Source organism: Coenobita brevimanus, chromosome 110, assembly GCF_032717465.1.
Source record: "Coenobita brevimanus isolate Jiangsu-jjx chromosome 110, ASM3271746v2, whole genome shotgun sequence".
Lineage (NCBI taxonomy): Eukaryota > Metazoa > Arthropoda > Malacostraca > Decapoda > Coenobitidae > Coenobita > Coenobita brevimanus.
In genome coordinates this window covers 27,344,732-27,362,421 of record NC_137063.1, presented here as the reverse complement: position 1 = coordinate 27,362,421, position 17,690 = coordinate 27,344,732, and the positions used below count along the sequence as shown (strand labels likewise).

General features: G+C 42.7%; 1 protein-coding gene and 1 non-coding gene across 2 annotated transcripts in view; one reads left to right on the top strand and one right to left on the bottom strand.

Moving 5' to 3' along the window:
* Positions 1-17,690, bottom strand: part of msps (msps cytoskeleton-associated protein 5) — a 608,635-nt gene that overhangs the window by 265,427 nt on the left and 325,518 nt on the right. Inside the window, exon 21 of the mRNA XM_080286226.1 lies at positions 5,236-5,490. Coding sequence (XP_080142352.1) covers positions 5,236-5,490 — 255 coding nt within the window. The remainder of the gene's footprint in view (positions 1-5,235; positions 5,491-17,690) is intronic.
* LOC145417674 (5S ribosomal RNA) lies at positions 17,189-17,307 on the top strand. The gene has a single exon (XR_013900538.1). It is a non-coding gene; the product is annotated as a 5S ribosomal RNA (ribosomal RNA).

Sequence of the window (17,690 nt, the reverse complement as noted above, 5' to 3'; positions counted from 1 at the left end):
TGGGGATCGTGTTGAATGGAGCCTGATTGATTATGTGCTCACAGAGAGGTCGACGCTGGGAATGGTTGCTGACACGAGGGCCATGAGAGGATGATGTGGAGGTTTGTCAGATCATATGACTGTGGTATGCAAGACCAAGCTGAGGGGAGTGTGGTGGATCAGGAGAGAGAGGAGCAGTCAGGTAGTTAGACTGAAAGTCGAGAAGCCAAGGATCAAAGAAATGGCAGATGAATACACGACCAAAGCAAGGGAGGAGTTGGAAATAGTGAACTGGAATGACATGGATCTCAACAGCCTGTGGAATGCATATAGGGATTGCTTGGTAAAGAATGTTAAAGTGGTGTGTGATGTGGCAACAGTAACAACAAAGAAGAAAGGTGCAGCATGATGGGATGAAGAGGGTAAAAGAGCAGTGGAGGAAAAGAGGAAGAAGTGGCTAGAGTGGTTACAGGATGGGGGTTCAATTAAAATAGACATAAACAGACCAGTGAAGAGGAAAAAGAAGGGGGTAAATGATGATCTATGAAGAAAAATTAAAGCAAATTACAGTACTCTGAAAATAGGAAGTTATTCTGGAAAGAGGTGCAGAAATGTATAAGTGACAGCAGAAAGAAATGTGAAGAATGTAAGTGGTAGATTATCAACCCATGGGGATGAAGTAAGGACCAGATGGAAATAATATGAAAGCCTGATGACTGGGAATACACAGCAGAGCTGCTGTACACATGATTGGTTCTGGGGTTGTGCAAAGAAGGAATGCAGAGCCAGGAAATGTGACATAGCACAGGTACAGAACACTGTGAAGTGGCTGAAAAATGGGAAAGCAGATGGGGTTCATGAGGGGCATGCAGAGATGATTAAGTGTAGTGTAGAGAGTGGAATGATGTGCTTGTTAGAGATGTGTAAAAAGGCATGGATGAGTGAAACTGTGCCAGTAGAGTGGAAAATGGCTGTGATCGTACCCTGTACAAAAATAAAAGTGAGCGAAGTGAGCACAAGAATTATCATGGCATAAGTTTACTGAGAGTTGTAGGGAAGGTATATGGGAGAATTATTATTGAGAAAGTAAGAGAAACTGGTGGTAGGTGGGGGTGCTCACCATCCACTCACTCGATGTAGTACTGCTCTCAGGTGTCGGTCCTTTCCTCTCCTCCAGCCTTCTTTCCTTCCTTCCTCTTCTGTCTTTCTTTCCTTCATTCTTTCCTTATCCTTATGCCTGCGGGTGACTTTTCACTCCCTCTTCTGTCTTTCTTTCCTTCATTCTTTCCTCTTCCTTCCGCCTGTGGGTGACTCTACTCTGAGTGACAAGCCAAATGCTTTCCTGTACTCCAGGAAACCATTTACTATGCTGGGTGGTAACCATACAACCAAATTATGGCACCTGGTGGTTTAGTGGGTAATTACTGTGATCCAGTCGGATTGAGCCGGTGAAGGTTTATATCCAAGGGGTGGTTGGGGTTGATTGCTCACATAATGCCACTCAGGGATGAGTGAGGCTGGTCACTCTCATCTTAATTGTCAAGACCAACTGCCTAGCCCCGGGCTCCTACGCTCCTCATGGGGAAATGTAGGATTGGATGATGGATGGATGGATGGTAAGAGAAATATCAGATGTCCTAGTGAGTGATGAACAGAGTGGCTTTTGGAGTGGCTGAGGATGTGTGGATCAAATATTTGCAGTGAGACAGACAGTGGAGAAGGCTTGTGAGAAGGATTATAAGGTGTTTATGACATTTATGGACTTGGAAAAAGCATACGACAAAGTAGACAGAGAAGGGTTGTGGAAGGTTTTGCACATGTACGGTGTAGACGGTAAGCTGCTCGGTGATGCCAAGAGTTTTAATAATGGTATTGAAGCATGTGTAAGATTAAATGGGCAACTAAGTGAATGGTTCACGATCAATGTGGGCGTGTGACAAGGTTGAGTGACGTTCCTATGTTCTTGAATATATATATGGATGGGATGATGAGAGAAATGAAAATATGACTAATGCAGAGAGGGATGGCATTGGTAATACGAGGGGTGATTAGAAAGAAATGACAGTGAGCCCATAAACTTTTATTAGCATGAAGAACTATCAAACTATGACTCACATTCCTTCAAAGTACTCCCCTCCAACCTCTATGCAGCGTTCCATTCTCTTTCTCCACTTCATGAAGCAAGCGTGGTACTCTGAAGACGGTATACTTCGGAGTTCTGAATTGACGGTCCGTGCCAAGTCTTGGATGCGATGAAATTGCTTCCCAGCGATGGCAGATTTAATTTTTGGAAACAACCAAAAGTCACAGGGAGCCAGGTCAGGGGAGTAGGGTGGGTGGGGGAGCAGAGTTATACCTTGTTGTTCCAGGTACTGCATAGTGAGGCGAGCTTTGTGGGGTGCAGCATTGTCGGGGTGCAGCAAAAGGCGAGACCGACGGCAGGTTGGTGCGGTGTTGGCCTTGTGTTCCAAGACTTGTGGAAGGACCTGGTCTGTGTAGTATTGGGGTGTGATAGTGGACTTTTCAGGCATCACATCCACGCATATTGGTCCTTGAGAATTGAAAAAGATGGTGAAAAGGCGCTTCCGGCTGCGAAATCCTTCCTTCAAAATCTGAGGTCGAGGGTCTTCATCGCCCAACCACACCATGTTTGACTGCTTGTCACGGGTTGTGAAGAATGAAATCCAACACTCATCTCCAGTAGCAACATCTGAGAACCGTTTTGGACCATTTGGTTCAAATTCAGCAAGCCAGACACGACAAATCCTCACCCGTTCAGCCTTTTGCTCATCAGTCAACAAATGGGGTATCCATCGACAACACTTCTTCCTCAGGTGTAATTGTTCATGCACGATGTCATATGCACTCCCATAACTGATATCAAGCTCCAAGGCTAAGAACCTAAGAGTTACAGCTGGATCCTCGTCAATGATGGACCGTGCAGGGACAGTTGTTGCTTCGGTCACGGATGTCCGGGGGCGTCCAGAGCGTTGTTCATCTTTCAGTTCAGTTTTTCCTGCTGTGAAAGCACGAATCCAGCGGGAAACAGTTTCCAGGGAAGGAGTAGTGTCTGGATAAACTTGTAATAATTCCCCTCGAATCTCTGTTGCTTTCTTTCCCAGTTTCCACCTCGTAAAAATGTAGAACCTGCAGCCTTCTTTCGAGTAATCCATGTTTCTGGCCAGAGAGCAAAAACAAGAGTGAAGCATTCACTCACAACAATAAAACAAGAAAAGTCAGGCATACGGCGACAAGTTCAAACTCGTAAGGACAGGCAACTCTGCACTCTCCTTGCTCCCCTACCTCCCATCATTCAAGGTTTTCATGTTATAGCACGAACTGTCATTACTTTCTGATCACCCTTCGTAAATGGTGATGGATGGAATATCTTGAATTTGTTGTATCCTGATGATGCAGTACTACTTGCAAATACCAAACAAGAACTTGGTAGACTAGTGAAAAGTTTTGCTGACGTCTGTGAGTGTTGTGCCTTGAAAGTAAATGAAGAAATGAGTAAAGTGATGGTAATCGAGAGAGAAGGTGACTCCCATTGTGATGTTACACTGAATGGAGAGAGACTGGAATTGGTGAGAGAGTTCAAATACCTGGGTACAATGACAGAAAAATGGGGACAATGTGCAAAAGAAGTGGAAAGTAGAGTGACACAAGGAAGGAAAGTAACTGGTGCTATGAAGGCAGTGATAAGAAACAGAGGCTTGAGTGTTGCAGGTGTGTGAGGATTGCATGAAGGAGTGTTAGTGCCAACTTTAACATACAGATGTGAGACTATGGTGTGGCAGGAAAATGAAAAGTCAAGAGTGAGAGCAGTGGAAATGGAACTGCTGAGGAATGTATGTGGAGTACAGAGAGTGGACACATTACAAAATAATGTGATTTGTGAAAGATGCAGAGTGAGGAAGTCTGTGGACACCAGAACTGAGGAGAGTGTACTGAGATGGTATGGTCAAGTGGAGAAAAAGGATAACAAGAGAGCGATGAAAAACGTATATCTGAGTGAATTTGAAGGAGGAAGAAGGTTAGGCAGGCCAAGGAGAAAGTGGAGGGACATGGCAGATGAGTGTGTGACGAAGATAAGAATGGAAGTCGGTGAGGCTATGGAACTTACAAAAGATAGAGCTGGCTGGATGAATGTTGTGTGAATTGCATGATCAGGGATTTGGCACCCCTTTTTAACATGACAGCGTTCGGATGAGTCCACTGGATACGTTTATGCGAAGCTACAGAATGTGCTGAAAGTTTTTGGCATTTAAGATAGAGCCAGGGTTCCGGGGGCTTGAATGATGAGTGAATGGAAGCACGGCCCACTGGACTGGGCAAACCTGGGCTGTCTGGACACTGCTACTCCTCATCCTGCCCTTGAGTGGGAAAGGAGGCCCAGATGATGACGACTAAAACATATTACGAAACATAATTCAGATATGATTTCACAGAACCGATGAGCAAATGATACTCCGGCTGATGACATAATAGCAATGCACCTCTCGATGGTCTTTAAGTGAAATTGTGGGGTGGACGTAACAGTCACAACAATAAATGCTGCTGCACTCCTTAACGATGTATACATAGTGAAATGGTGGGCGCAGATTTTTGAAACATAGTAATGTAATCTACCAAACTGAACAAACTTTTCTAATCATTTTACAAGTTTCATAACTGTCCAACTAAAATGATAATGATGTCTGCAACTGTGCATACCATGAATGGTAACTATCCACAAACATGACTATGAAATGGAGAAGAGATAACAGACTTTATTAATGGTGTTGATAGCTATACAAAACTTGGATAGTACGCTACAATCAACCGCCCTAAGTGAGCAAGGCAAGTATGGCTAAGATTAAGTTTGCCAAACACCCCATCTACATCTCTTTCTTCTGCTGGCTCACATTCTTAGGGTGAATGAGATGTGGTATGTTTCTCTTTCATATAATGTGTATTTCATCAAGAAGGGAAATTAAAGACATCCCTAGGTGTACTAGTGGAAAAGTAGCCGAACTTTGTCCATTACCATACATATCATCACCATCTGTAGGGAGACTCCCTAGCACTTCTGGTCAGCCAGTTTATTTCTGAAAAACTATATTTTTTCTTGTATGTTACTGAAGCAAACATTTTTTTACATCAGAAAGGTATATGCTGCATGCAAGAGATTAGTTAACTGTTGTACGCAAAATATATTGAAGGGGTGCTAAAAAGCCTCGATGCCAATAAGAATGCAGACCCTCATCTCTGTACCTCATTAAGGGCATCAATGGCCTTGATGTGAAACTTGAAGTCCTGATGGAACATGTTGGCCACCAGCTGCCTGTTCATGCCGGCGGTGGTCATCTGGTCGCGCAGCTGTGTGATGAACTCCTGCCGTGGGGTGGAAAAGTCCCACCGCAGTACCCGCAACCGCTGTTCATCCAGGCCACGTTGCTGCTTCAGACCATTCACTTGCAGCAGTGGGGAAGTATCTACATCTTCCGTGTCCTTACGTCCACTCACACCCTGCATGTAACACCACCATCATATTAGTCAATCAACTCACACAGCAAAGTGCTTGACAACCAGGCGACTACAGTATTCAAATATCATCATCATCATCATCCGGACCTCCTTTCCCACCCAAGGGCAGGGTGAGGAGTATTCAAATAAATATCAGTAAATCATTCAAATGACTGATCCATGGCTGAAACTTCTTTTTAAATAAACACGGCCAATGGAGAGCGGAGGGGGGAGTCAAAATTTACCAATATACATATTTTTTCAATCACACCTAAATTACAGATTTAAGCCTTCCAAGTTGAACAAAAAGGGTCACCTAGTAACCTACCCCCAGCAGGCTATGTTATCAGCAACCATGTAGGTGCAGCCCAGCCATTCAGTATTGTCATGTTGTGATTGTATCACACACCGGACAAACAATACTAATGGATATGTTTCATCATGGCAAAGAAGGTAAAAAATAAATATAGTATTGACACATTGTGTTATGGGGCAAAACTCTGAGTAATGCTGAAGGGATTATGGTGGGCACGATCTTTTATCTCCGTGGCAAGTACTTCATGAATATTCAAGCAAGAGTTACTGAAGTGTTATGTCTACAGAACAGTACTTCAAATAATCACTATACATGCACACAAATGTTACAAGGAAAATATCTAACTACACAGATATCAATAAAGGGATTCAAATTCCATTGTCTTCTGTGACAGTTAGGTGGCTCATGATGTCACAGCAACCACAGTACCAGTTCTGTGCAAATATGAATATTTTCAAATTCCACCCATCCATCCATCCATCCATCTATCATCAATAAACTGTATGTTCATTAGAGAGAGAGAAAAAAAAAATCTACCACATAGGATGCATAATGATAAATGCATAAAAGTATTTCATTCATATTAACTACATTCCCATGGCCATCAATCAGTCAATTCTCTCCACCAGCCACTGAAATGACATTGGGCCCTCCTAACAATCTCCACTGAGCTCTATTAGGTGTATGCTACTACCACAATAACTCAGTGCATCTGTTGACCACCTACTCCATCGGCTGTTCACTGAAAGGACAAATACCAAAACTACTTATGAATCTCATCAACTAAAAATGCTTTGATTTTCTCTTACCATGACTCTTTCTCTTGCTTGCCTCCCTATTACATGTTACACAAATGATATGTTGCAGACAGTATTCACAGGGTTTCAGCATCATTCTAACCCTGTTTTATCTATTGCCAGACGCCTTAATCCCGTAAGAGGTGACCACAAACAAATCGCCTCCATGTCACCCTGTCCCCCGCCATTTCACTGCCCAGCTCCCATCTCACACACCCCCTCTCTCATATACCTCTCCACTTCATCCCTCCATCTCATCCTTGGCCTCCCCCTCCCTCTCCCCCCTCCACCTCACTCACATACACTCTCCTCGCCAATCTCTCTCTCTCCATCCTCTCCACATGGCCAAACCACCTCAGTGTGTTTCTCCTAACACTTCCTATCACATCCAGATCCAAACCACAACGCTCCTTCACTTCCTCATTTGTTAGTCTGTCTCTCCATGTGACTCCACATACTCCTCTCAAATAACTAATTTCCAATGCTCTCACTCTGGGCTTCTGTCCCTCCAACAAGTAATAGTAAAGGAAAGTGAGTTGGCCAAAAAAAAGGAAGAAAGGAGAAAAAAAACTAACAACAGAGTTCCCAATGGAATGAAGAGAAATAAACAATACATGCAAGCCTTCCACAATCTCAGCTCCACCGCTTACATGCAAATTCTACAAACTATTGTCCTTGGATAACAGCCACTCCACAATGTTTGGAGAAAATTAGGCAGTCCTTGAACAGGCATGAAGAAAATGTACTCAGACAACACAGCTGCTCCACAATGCTTGGAAAGTAACAACCATTACATCAACTGGGAGGATAAAAACAAAGGGGAGGGGGGGAACAACTCGTTAGGATCATCACAGGAATTCCCTGAAAGAACAATCTCCAGGCTACTAAGTCCTCGTATAACAGTCTCTCTCTCTTTTTCTCACACACGCCAATTTCAATGACAATCTCTCTCTCTCTCTAATGCAAGTGTTTTTTTTTTTTTTTTTTTTTTTTTTTTTATAAAATACTAAGTCCAACTCTAAGCACTGACTTCACAGCCTGTTACCATGGGCTGGGAGTCTTCCTACATCCATACACCTCCCCATGAATGTAAACAAGACAGATGACACACAGCTGCAGATAGGCTCCTGAAAATTTGCCATAATTTTAGTACACAGAATGAAATTCTGTCTCTAAACTGTCTGTGAGAGAAGTTAAATGTGGAGAGATTCCCCTGTATAACTGAAACATTTGGATGCTCTTTGGAAGCTGTGGTGAAAACAGAAAACGACAGGCCAGGGAGACAGAGTGGAGTGGCATATGGTAGACCTAAGTGGTGATTCTGAGGGATTTGACCATCAAACCGACATGGGTGAATTACTGTAAATGCATTAATGACTAGAATTTCAAAGATGGAAGCGGTAATCGAGAACATGACAAGTGACAGCTTTAAGACAAAGAATGGTGAACCAAAGGTGAGCAGGGGCTGCGTACTGCTAAGAAAAGAGCCCTCAAGAAGAAAATATGTGATTTTGAAGAGGAAAATAAAGAATTGAGAAAGAAATTGAGTGAAACTGACCAAAAGACCAAGAAGGTATGTTCAGCCCTGAAACGAGTGCAAGAACAAACAGGATGGGCGGTTAAAGGGCATGAAGAGATGTCAGAACTGAGAAAAATAATATAACAACAAAGTGAAGAAAATATAAAATCAGAAGACAAACAGGCATCTTAGAAAGTGAAGTGGTGAAAGTTTGGGAGGGGGGGGCAGAGGAGGCAACTATGTGGAACACAGCTGAAAGGAATAATAGGTTATTATCTTCAGAATTGAGAAGAAAGAACAGAAAGCAAAGCAGGCTAGGCAAAACAAAGAGATGACCAAGATCAGTGAATATTTACTAAAATCAATGAAGAAGAAAGAAACTTGAAACGAGAAACAGAGGATGTACGAAGAGTAGGCCTGTATAAAAAAGAAGCACCTAATGTTAGGCCCATCCGGGTTAAATTTACAATAAAAAAAGTGGCAAAAGAAGTGTTCGGAGCAGCACATAGGCTGTGTGATGATGAAAATCTGAAAAAAGTAATGATAAGAAAAGATCTAAAATCCGATGAGTGAACTAAACTGAAAACATCGTTGGAAGAGGCTAAAAACAAAAATGAGTAAAGATTACAGGAATAACAAGATGTGTTTTTTTGGAGAGTGAAGGACATGAAACACAAAAAGTGGTATATGAAGAAGGACTAAAGAGAAAAGTACAAAATGATTTAGTAGGCCTAGGTAAAGTTAGTGCAAATAAAGAAGTGATTCAAAAGACTCAGGTTCATAAGATAATGGTGATGTTTACAAATGTGGATGGATTGATAATGAAGAAACTAGAACTGGGTAACTAAAATAGCCAAAAGAAGCCAGAAGTGGTATGTCTAGCTGAAACCAAATTACAGAGTGAATTTGATGCAAATGTGCTTGGTCAAAAAGATTATAATGTGTGGAGGAAAGACAGTGAGTCTACACTGAGTGACAGGCCACATGATTTCCTGTACACCAGAAAACAATTTACTTTGCTGGGTGGTAAACATATACCCAAATCATGGTGCCTGGTGGTTTTGTGGGTAATTAAGGTGCTCCAATCGACTGAGCTGGTGAAAGTTTATATCCAAGGGATGGTTGGGGTTTGTTGTTCACATAAAGCCACTCAGGGATGAGTGAGGCTTGTCACTCTCATCTGGAATGCCAGGACCAACTTGCCTAGCCCCAGGCTCCTACATTCCTCGTGGGGTGACAAAGGCTGGGATGTTGGATGAATGGAAAGACAGAGAAGGAAAGTATTGAGGAGGAGTGATAATTACGACTGATGAAAAGGTAAATGCAAAAAGGGTACGTTTAAAATATACGGAAGTGGGAAATACTGGGAGTGGAAAATGTGGAAGAACATGGAGAAAAATTAGATACAGTAGTGATGTAAATGTCACCATGGACCAGAGCAGGGAATAGGGATGAGGATGAACAGTTAATGAGTGAATCTCTAGATATGCTGAGGAAGATTAAAAAGGAGAAATATAGTGCTGTTGGTGGGTGATTTTAACTGCAGAGAGGTCGACTGGGAAGGAACTGATGCTGAGAACAATGCTGGAGCCTGGGTGTATGGACTGACGGAGCTGGAAACGGAAAATATGTTAAACCCTAAACTACTATGACTGACGATCGTCAGTTTGCAAGTTTGCCACATAGAGTCCTATGATTGACAATCGCCAGTTTGCAAGTTTGCCACATAGAGTCCTATGACTGACGATCATAGGTCTGTCAAAAACTGCCGAGCACTAAGCCTGCCCCTTTTATGAAGTAAATGGTTCTTACCCAATCAGAACTAAGGGATGACGTGGTGGGAAGGAAGATCCCACCCTCTCACCAGGTTTGTGGGGGGACTCACCTCCCCAAGCCACTTCTCCACCTCCCTCTGACTGTTTGGCTACAGGCTGCTCTGTCTCCACCCAACCAAACTACTCAGCAATACCACATCTACATTGTATAGGTGGTGTCTCATGCCCAATCATCCTACCCCCTCCTCCACCTCCCACCTCACCCCTTTTATATCGAATGATGCGGCAATTTCCTTGCTATGGTCACTCTGCATGTGTTTCCTCCTGTTAAATTACCCCCAAACCCCCTCCCCACCACCCCTAGCAGAGACCCCCAATCCCACCTCCATCTTCCTCACTACTTATCCTTTTCCTGAATATGACTCAACATAATTTCCTTGCCATGATCGGTTGACCCTCACCCATTTTTTTTTTCCCCGTTATTTTTTTTTTTTTTTTTTTTTTTTTTTTTTTTTTTTTTTTTTTTTTTGGGGGGGGTTTTTTTTTTTTTTTTTTTGAAGCAGGGATGTGTCATGTCTCCATGGTTGTTCAATCTGTACATGCATGGGGTAATAAAAGAGGTACAAGGTGAGGTAGTGGATGTTGGAGTGGCCCTGGTGAGAGAGGATAGTGTTTGGAAACTCCCTGTACTGTTGTCTGCAGATGATACTGTGTTCTTGAGTGAAGATGAAGGGGAGCTGCAAGGCTTGGTGGATGAGTTTGGGAGAGTGTGTAAGAAACGGAATCTAAAGGTGAATGTAGGGAAGAGTAAAGTGATGGTCTTTGAGAGAGGTGAAGTCAGAGAATGTACAGCGAGGTTGGATGGTGAGGAATTGGAAAATGTGAGTACATTTAAGTACTTGGGTAGTGTGATGAGTAAGGATGGAGGTTTGGAGGGTGAAGTGCTTGAAAGGGTACAGCAGGGAAGAAAGGTTGCTGGTTCTTTGAAAGCAGTGATAAGAAACAGGGAAGTGAGCATGGAAGTAAAAAAGTTACTACATGACAGTATTGTGATACCAACTCAAGCGTACGGAACTGAAGCTTGGACGTTGTTGGAATCAAGAGTGAGAGCAGTGGAAATGAGTTATTTAAGAGGAGCCTGTGGAGTCACATGGAGAGATAGGGTGACAAATGAGGATATAAAGGAGCGTTGTGGTGTGGATGTGGATGTGATAGGAAGCGTTATGAGGAACACACTGAGGTGGTTTGGCCATGTGGAGAGGATGGAGAGTGAAAGACTGACGAAGAGAGTGTATGTGAGTGAGGTGGAGGGGGGAAGAGGGAGGGGGAGGCCGAGGATGAGATGGAGGGATGGGGTAGAGAGGTATATGAGAGAGGGGGGTGTGAGTTGGGAGCAGGGCAGTGAGATGGCGGGGGACAGGGCGACTTGGAGGCGATTTGTTTGTGGCCACCCCAAATGGGATTGAGGCGTCTGGCAATAGATACATAGATAGATTTATTTTTTTTTTTTTTTTTTTTTTTTTTTTTTTTTTTTTATGCTGACTCTAGCACCTAGTTTCATTAATAGAAACATATTTTACATTGATTTAAATGATTCTGGTATGGTTCATTAGAGAAAATTAGTTTTTTGCTGAATGTTTCGAATTTGGAAAAAAAAAAAAATGCATTTTTCCTATCTCTCATGCTCACCCCTACACCGACTTTCATCAACAAGAACATATTTTACATTGATTTCAATGGTTCTGATAGGGTTTTCTAGCGAAAATTAGTTTTTTGCCAATTTTTTTGTTTGAAAAAAATCTACTGTTTTTTATTATGCTGACCCCTAAACCTAGTTTCATCAACAGAAACATATTTTACATTGACTTCATCGATTTTGGCAAGATTCTCTTGGGAAAATTAGGTTTCCGCCAATTATTTCGTTATCTCTCTTACCATCAAAGGGGAACTTTTATAATCTTTGATGGGCGGTTTTCCGGTCACCATTAGGCCTAGGGGACTGAGATTGGCATTTTCAGGTGTATTAATTCAAGCTCTTAAAAATTTTAAGAAAAAAATTTACCTTGGTACCTTGGTACAAGACGCTGAACAAAAAGGCAATGATAGATTACGTGTGTGTGGATAAGCAAAGAAGAAGACAAGTGTTGGATGCAAGAGTGTGGAGAGGGTGGGGGAATAGAATCTCAGACCATCACTTAGTGATGGCCAGGGTAAGGCTGCTGAGAAAATGGGTGAAGAGGCAAAGGAGAAGACAGGAGGAAACAGCTCCTGTGAGAAGAGTGGAGAAGTAGCAAGAGAGTGAAAAAATGGCAGAGTATAAGAGCAAAGTGGAAGAAAGATTGGGAAGGTATGACTTAGAGCAGATGGAAGGGGTGGAAGAAGAATGCAAGCTATTCATGGAAGAGACAGGCACAGCGTGTGAGGTGGTTTGTGGAGCGAAGAGGAGATGCTGAGGTGTGCAAGTGACAGCATGGAGGAATGTTGAAGTGAAAAGAGCCGTGGAACAAAAGAAGAAGGCACATGGTGAGTGGCTAGCAAGTAGAGGTAGGGGAGAAGATGAGAGAAAAAAGAGAAAGGTATATGTGAGCAGGAGAAGGGAGGTGAAGAGATTGGTGATGGAGAGTAAGAAGAGAGTGGATGAAGAGTTTGAGAGGAATCTGAGTGTGAAATGGAGGGAGATTTTTGGAAGGGGGTATTAAAAAAAAAAAAAAAAAAAAAAAAAAAAAAAAAAAAAAGGATGACAGTGTGAAAGGGGAAATAGTAGGGGGATGAAAGATGGAGATAATAGATTGCTGGTGGAGAACAGAGAGAAAATGAGATGAAAGGAGCACTTTGAGGAACTGCTGAATGTAAAGAGTGACAGCAGTATGGGCAAAAGTGGTTGGGGAATGGCAGAAAGAAGAGATGAGAGGAGGGAGGAAGAGATCAGTAGGGCAGAAGTATTTGAAGCACTGAAGAAGATCAAGACAGGAAAGGCCCCAGGAACTTATGGAGTGTGCAGTGAAATGCTGAGGTATGGGGGTGAGATTGTTGTGGAGTGGATATGGAAGTTGTGTAGACTGGCTTTGGAAGAGGGAAGGGTTCCAGAGAACTGGAAATCAGCTATATTTGTTCCTTTATACAAAGGAAAAGGGGAGGGAGAAGTATGTGGTAACCAAACGGGTATTTGCCTTCTTAGTGTGATTGCAAAAATATATGGCAGAATTCTTATTGATAGGGTTAAGCATATAACACAGGAACTAGCTGGAGAAGAACAAAGGGGATTTCAGAAGGGAAAAGGCTGTGTAGATCTGATATTTGTTCTAAGATGTTTAGTGGAGAAGTATCTAGAGAAGGAAAAGAAAGTGTATGCTGCTTTCATGGACTTGGAGAAAGCATATGACAGAGTAGAGAGGCAAGGTATGTGAAAGGTATTAAGAATATATGGAGTGGATGGGAAATTGTTGAGTGTTGTGAAGAGTATGTATGAGGGAGCTAGGGCTGCGGTGCAAGTGGATGGTGAGCTGAGTGAGTTCTTTTATCTAAAACGTGGGACTGAAACAGGAATGTGTGATGTCTCCATGGCTGTTTAATATATTCATGGATGGGGGTGTAAAGGAGGTGTAAGGCAGGGCAGTGGATGTGGAGGTAGCCCTAATGAATGAGGGTGAGGTATGGAAGATTCCGATATTGCTGTTTGCTGATGATACAGTACTGTTCAGTGATGGTGAATGGGAGTTGCACAGTTTGGTAAATGAATCTGGGACAGTGTGAAAGAACAGGAATCTGAAAGTTAATGTAAACAAGAGTAAAGTTATGGTGTTTGAGAGGAATGAAGTCACAGAATGCACAGTGAGGTCAGATGATGAGGATATGGAGAATGTGAGTGCATTCAAGTACTTTGGTAGTGTGATGAATAATGATGGAAGTTCTGGGGATGAAGTGCTTGAAAGGGTACAGCAGGGAAGGAAGGTTGTTGGTTCACTGAAAATGATGATGATAAATAGGGAGGTGAGTATGGATGTTAAGAAGATCACTGCATGACAGTATTTTGATCCCTACCCTGAAGTATGGAAGCGAGGCGTGGACCTTGCTAGAGGGGAATAAGTCAAGAGTGAGAGCAGTGGAAATGAGTTACCTGAGGGGAGTATATGGAGTGACATGGAGGGACAGGTTGACGTATGAAGAAGTGAAAGAACGTTGTGGGGTGGATGTGGATGTGACTGAGAAAATTAGGAGAAATACACTGAGGTGGTTTGGACATGTGGTGAGAATGGACAATGAATGACTGGCTATGAGGGTGAATGTAGGTGAAGTGGAGGGAGGGAGAGGAAGAAGGAGACTGAGGATAAGGTGGAGGGAGGGAGCTGAGAAGTATATGAGGGCAGTCAAATGGTGGGTCACAGAGCGACTTGGGGGCGTTTCTTCTACGGCCACCATTTGCAGGATTAGGGCACCAGGCAAGAGATAGATAGATAAGGTTGAGAAATCTACCCCAAATTGCAGCTGGGGTGTACCATAACAGAAAAATGCATCTTTAGGAATGGTGGTGGTGGTGGTGGTGGTGGTGGTGGTGGTGGTGGTGGTGGTGGTGGTGGTGGTAGTAGTAGTAGTAGTAGTAGTAGAATTAGTTGTTCTGTTCCCTTGGCAATCTGGCCGAACAGCCCCGAGTACCTAAGGAAAGCCACAGCCGAGACCGGGCTTTTCCAGAGAACTCTCAGAGAGTTTATGTTGTGCTGTTGGTGCAGAAGATTGTGTGCAATGCAGTCTTCCATAATGTGCTTAACAGTATGGAGTGCTGTATTGCATCCTGGACAGGGCATCAGCAACAGAGTCATCCAGCCTCTTCTGATAACTCAAGAGGGCTGGATGATGCCCACATCTCAGCCTAGCCAGGTGGGCCATATTCTCATGAGGGAGGTAGAATTCAGAAGGGTGGATATCAGGAGGCCGTGCATGCAGCTGTGTGTTGGCTTTGAGTGACTGAATGGAGCAGCGAGTGATTTGAGCATGGATATGCTTCTGGAAGTTGGTTTGAGGTGGGTGAGGGGGGAGAGATGAGAGTACTTGTATATGATATAATGTGCTGGGTATTGTTTTAATGTTCCTTAGTGTGTGTGGATGTGCTGCCATGTAGTGTAGTGGATAGTGTGGGTCTGTGAAGGCTGTGGCAAGAATTTGTGTGCCTATCATGCCTAGATGATCCTTGACTTTGAGGACTTTGGTTTCTTGGCATAGGTGGTCTATAGGTGTACTAGCGGTGCAGCCTGTGATTATTTTTAGGGCCTTGTTCTGTATGGACAGTAGGGTGCTGTAGTGTGTTTTAGTGAGTTCAGAAGCCCAAGCAAGGCTTGCAGAATTCATCACTGAAGGTACATATTATTTGTATACTGCGGTGGTGGTTTCTTTGTTGTGTCTGAATGCTGTATAAGCAAATGACCTTAGGACACTGAGTCTTGATGCTAATTTACTTTTTATGTTTTTGATGAGGTTTAAATGACACTGATATATGGTACACCATGGATTGTGTGTGTGTGTGTGTGTGTGTGTGTGTGTGTGTGTGTGTGTGTGTGTTTACCTAAATGTATTTACCTATTTGTAGTATACAGGAATTGAGTGATGCTCGTGTTGTCCTGTCTCCATATCCACATTTATCTAGTTTACTTTTACACACATGAATGTTTTTCTCCTGCACCACCTATTCGTCTAAGTCGATCCAAATACTTATGTATTTACCTGATATACCTAACTGAGATACACACGAAATATGTTATGCTTGTGGGTTCCCATCGCTGTTTCTCAGTAAGTCAAATTTAGCTTTAAACTCATTTAAGTTTTTAGACTGGACAATCTCTTTGTCAAGGCTATTCCATAAATCTATACTTCTGTAAAGAAAGCTATGTTTCTTGATATCCTTCAAGCAGCTTGACTTTTCAATTTCATTCCGTGTCCTCTTGTTACTCTCTTATCCCATAAAAACAGATCTTCTCAGTCAATTTTATCTACTCCCACCATGGTCCTGAACACTGCAATCATGTCTCCCCTCTTTCTCCTTTCCTCTAAGGAAGGCAAATCCAGCTTTTCCAGCCTCTCTCTGTATGATAGATCTGCCAGACTGGGGACCATCTTGGTTGCTGTTCTTTGTATTCTCTCAATCTTGTTTATATCTTTCTTTTTGTGTGGGGACCACACTACTGCTGCATATTCTAACCTGAGGCGGATCATGGCCACTATCAGTTTTTTCATCATCTCCTCATCCATATAATGAAATGCTACTCTTATGTTAGTCAGGAGTTTATAAGTTTCTCTAACTATCTTATTAACGTGCTTTTCAGGTGACAAACTATCTTGGATCAGCACTCCCAAGTCTTTCTCTTCTCTCATTTTAGTGATTAATTGATTACCCAACAAATAATTCAGTGATGGCCTCCTGGTACTTTTACCAATTCCCAATATTTTACATTTCTTTACATTAAATTTCATTTCCCACGTCCGGCTCCAATCACGTATCCTATCCAGATCCTCCTGCAGCATTTTACAATCCTCCTCAACCTCTACCTTCCTCAAGATCTTCATATCATTAGCAAACAGACTTGCATAACTGTTCACTCCATCTACCATATCATTTACGTAAATCAGGAACATTACTGGCGCCAACACCGAGCCTTGGGGGACTCCACTTGTTACTTCCCTCCATCCAGACATCCTATCCTTTATTACTGTCCTCATTTGTATCTCTCAAAAATTCTCTCATCCATTCCAGGAGTTTCCCCTTCAGTCCTCCTATATATTCTAGTTTCCACATTAGTCTCTTATGAGGTACCTTATCAAAAGGACTTCTCTAAGTCTAACTACACACAATCCACCCAACCATCTCTCTCCTGTACCAAGTCAATAGCTCTTGAGTAAAAGCTCAACAAGTTAGAAACACATGACCTTCCACTTCTGAATCCAAACTGACATTCGGCCAAAATATTCATCTCTTCTAGATATTTTATCCATCTGCCTTTCAGGATTCTTCTCGCACAATTTTGTGACAATACTGGCTAATGACACTGGTCTATAATTCAGGGGTTCTTCCCTGTTTCCTTCCTTATAAATTGGTACCACATTTGCCCTCTTCCATTCTTTTGGCACTTTCCCCTCTTCCAGAGAACACATGATTAAACTGTAAAGTTTATCTGCCAGTTGTTCTCTGCATTCCTTCAGTACCCAATTAGAAATTCCATCAGGTCCTGGGGCTTTCCTTACATCTTGGGTTTCCAAAAATTTGTACACTTCCTGTACCTCCACTTTCATATCTTTTATCACCGGTGCCAACGGCCATACCACGTTGAGTACACCGCTTCCCGTCCGATCTGCAAAGTTAAGCAACGTTGGGTCTGGTTAGTACTTGGATGGGTGACCGCCTGGGAACACCAGATGCTGTTGGCATCCCTACGTGTCATGTGGGGTTGGTGGAGGATTAGTGCCCCTCCCTGTAAAACAATTAACTCTAAGCCCTTGGCCACCCTGTCTGGGATACATGGCGTCTGGCAATGAATGAATGAATGAATGACATTTCTAGTCACGCCCTCCCCTTCCACAAACTCTTTTTCATTAGTGAAAACTAATTGGAAACATTTGTTCATTACTTCAGCTTGGATTGCTGCATCTTTGTAGACCTCTCCTTTTTCTTTCAATAAGGTGATTCCTTCCTTTTGTTTCAGTTTGCCATTAACAAATCTATAAAACAGTTTGGGTTCATCCTTGCATTTGTCTATTATATCTTTTTCAAAATTCCTTTCTTCTTCTCTACGTATTCTTGTGTATTCATT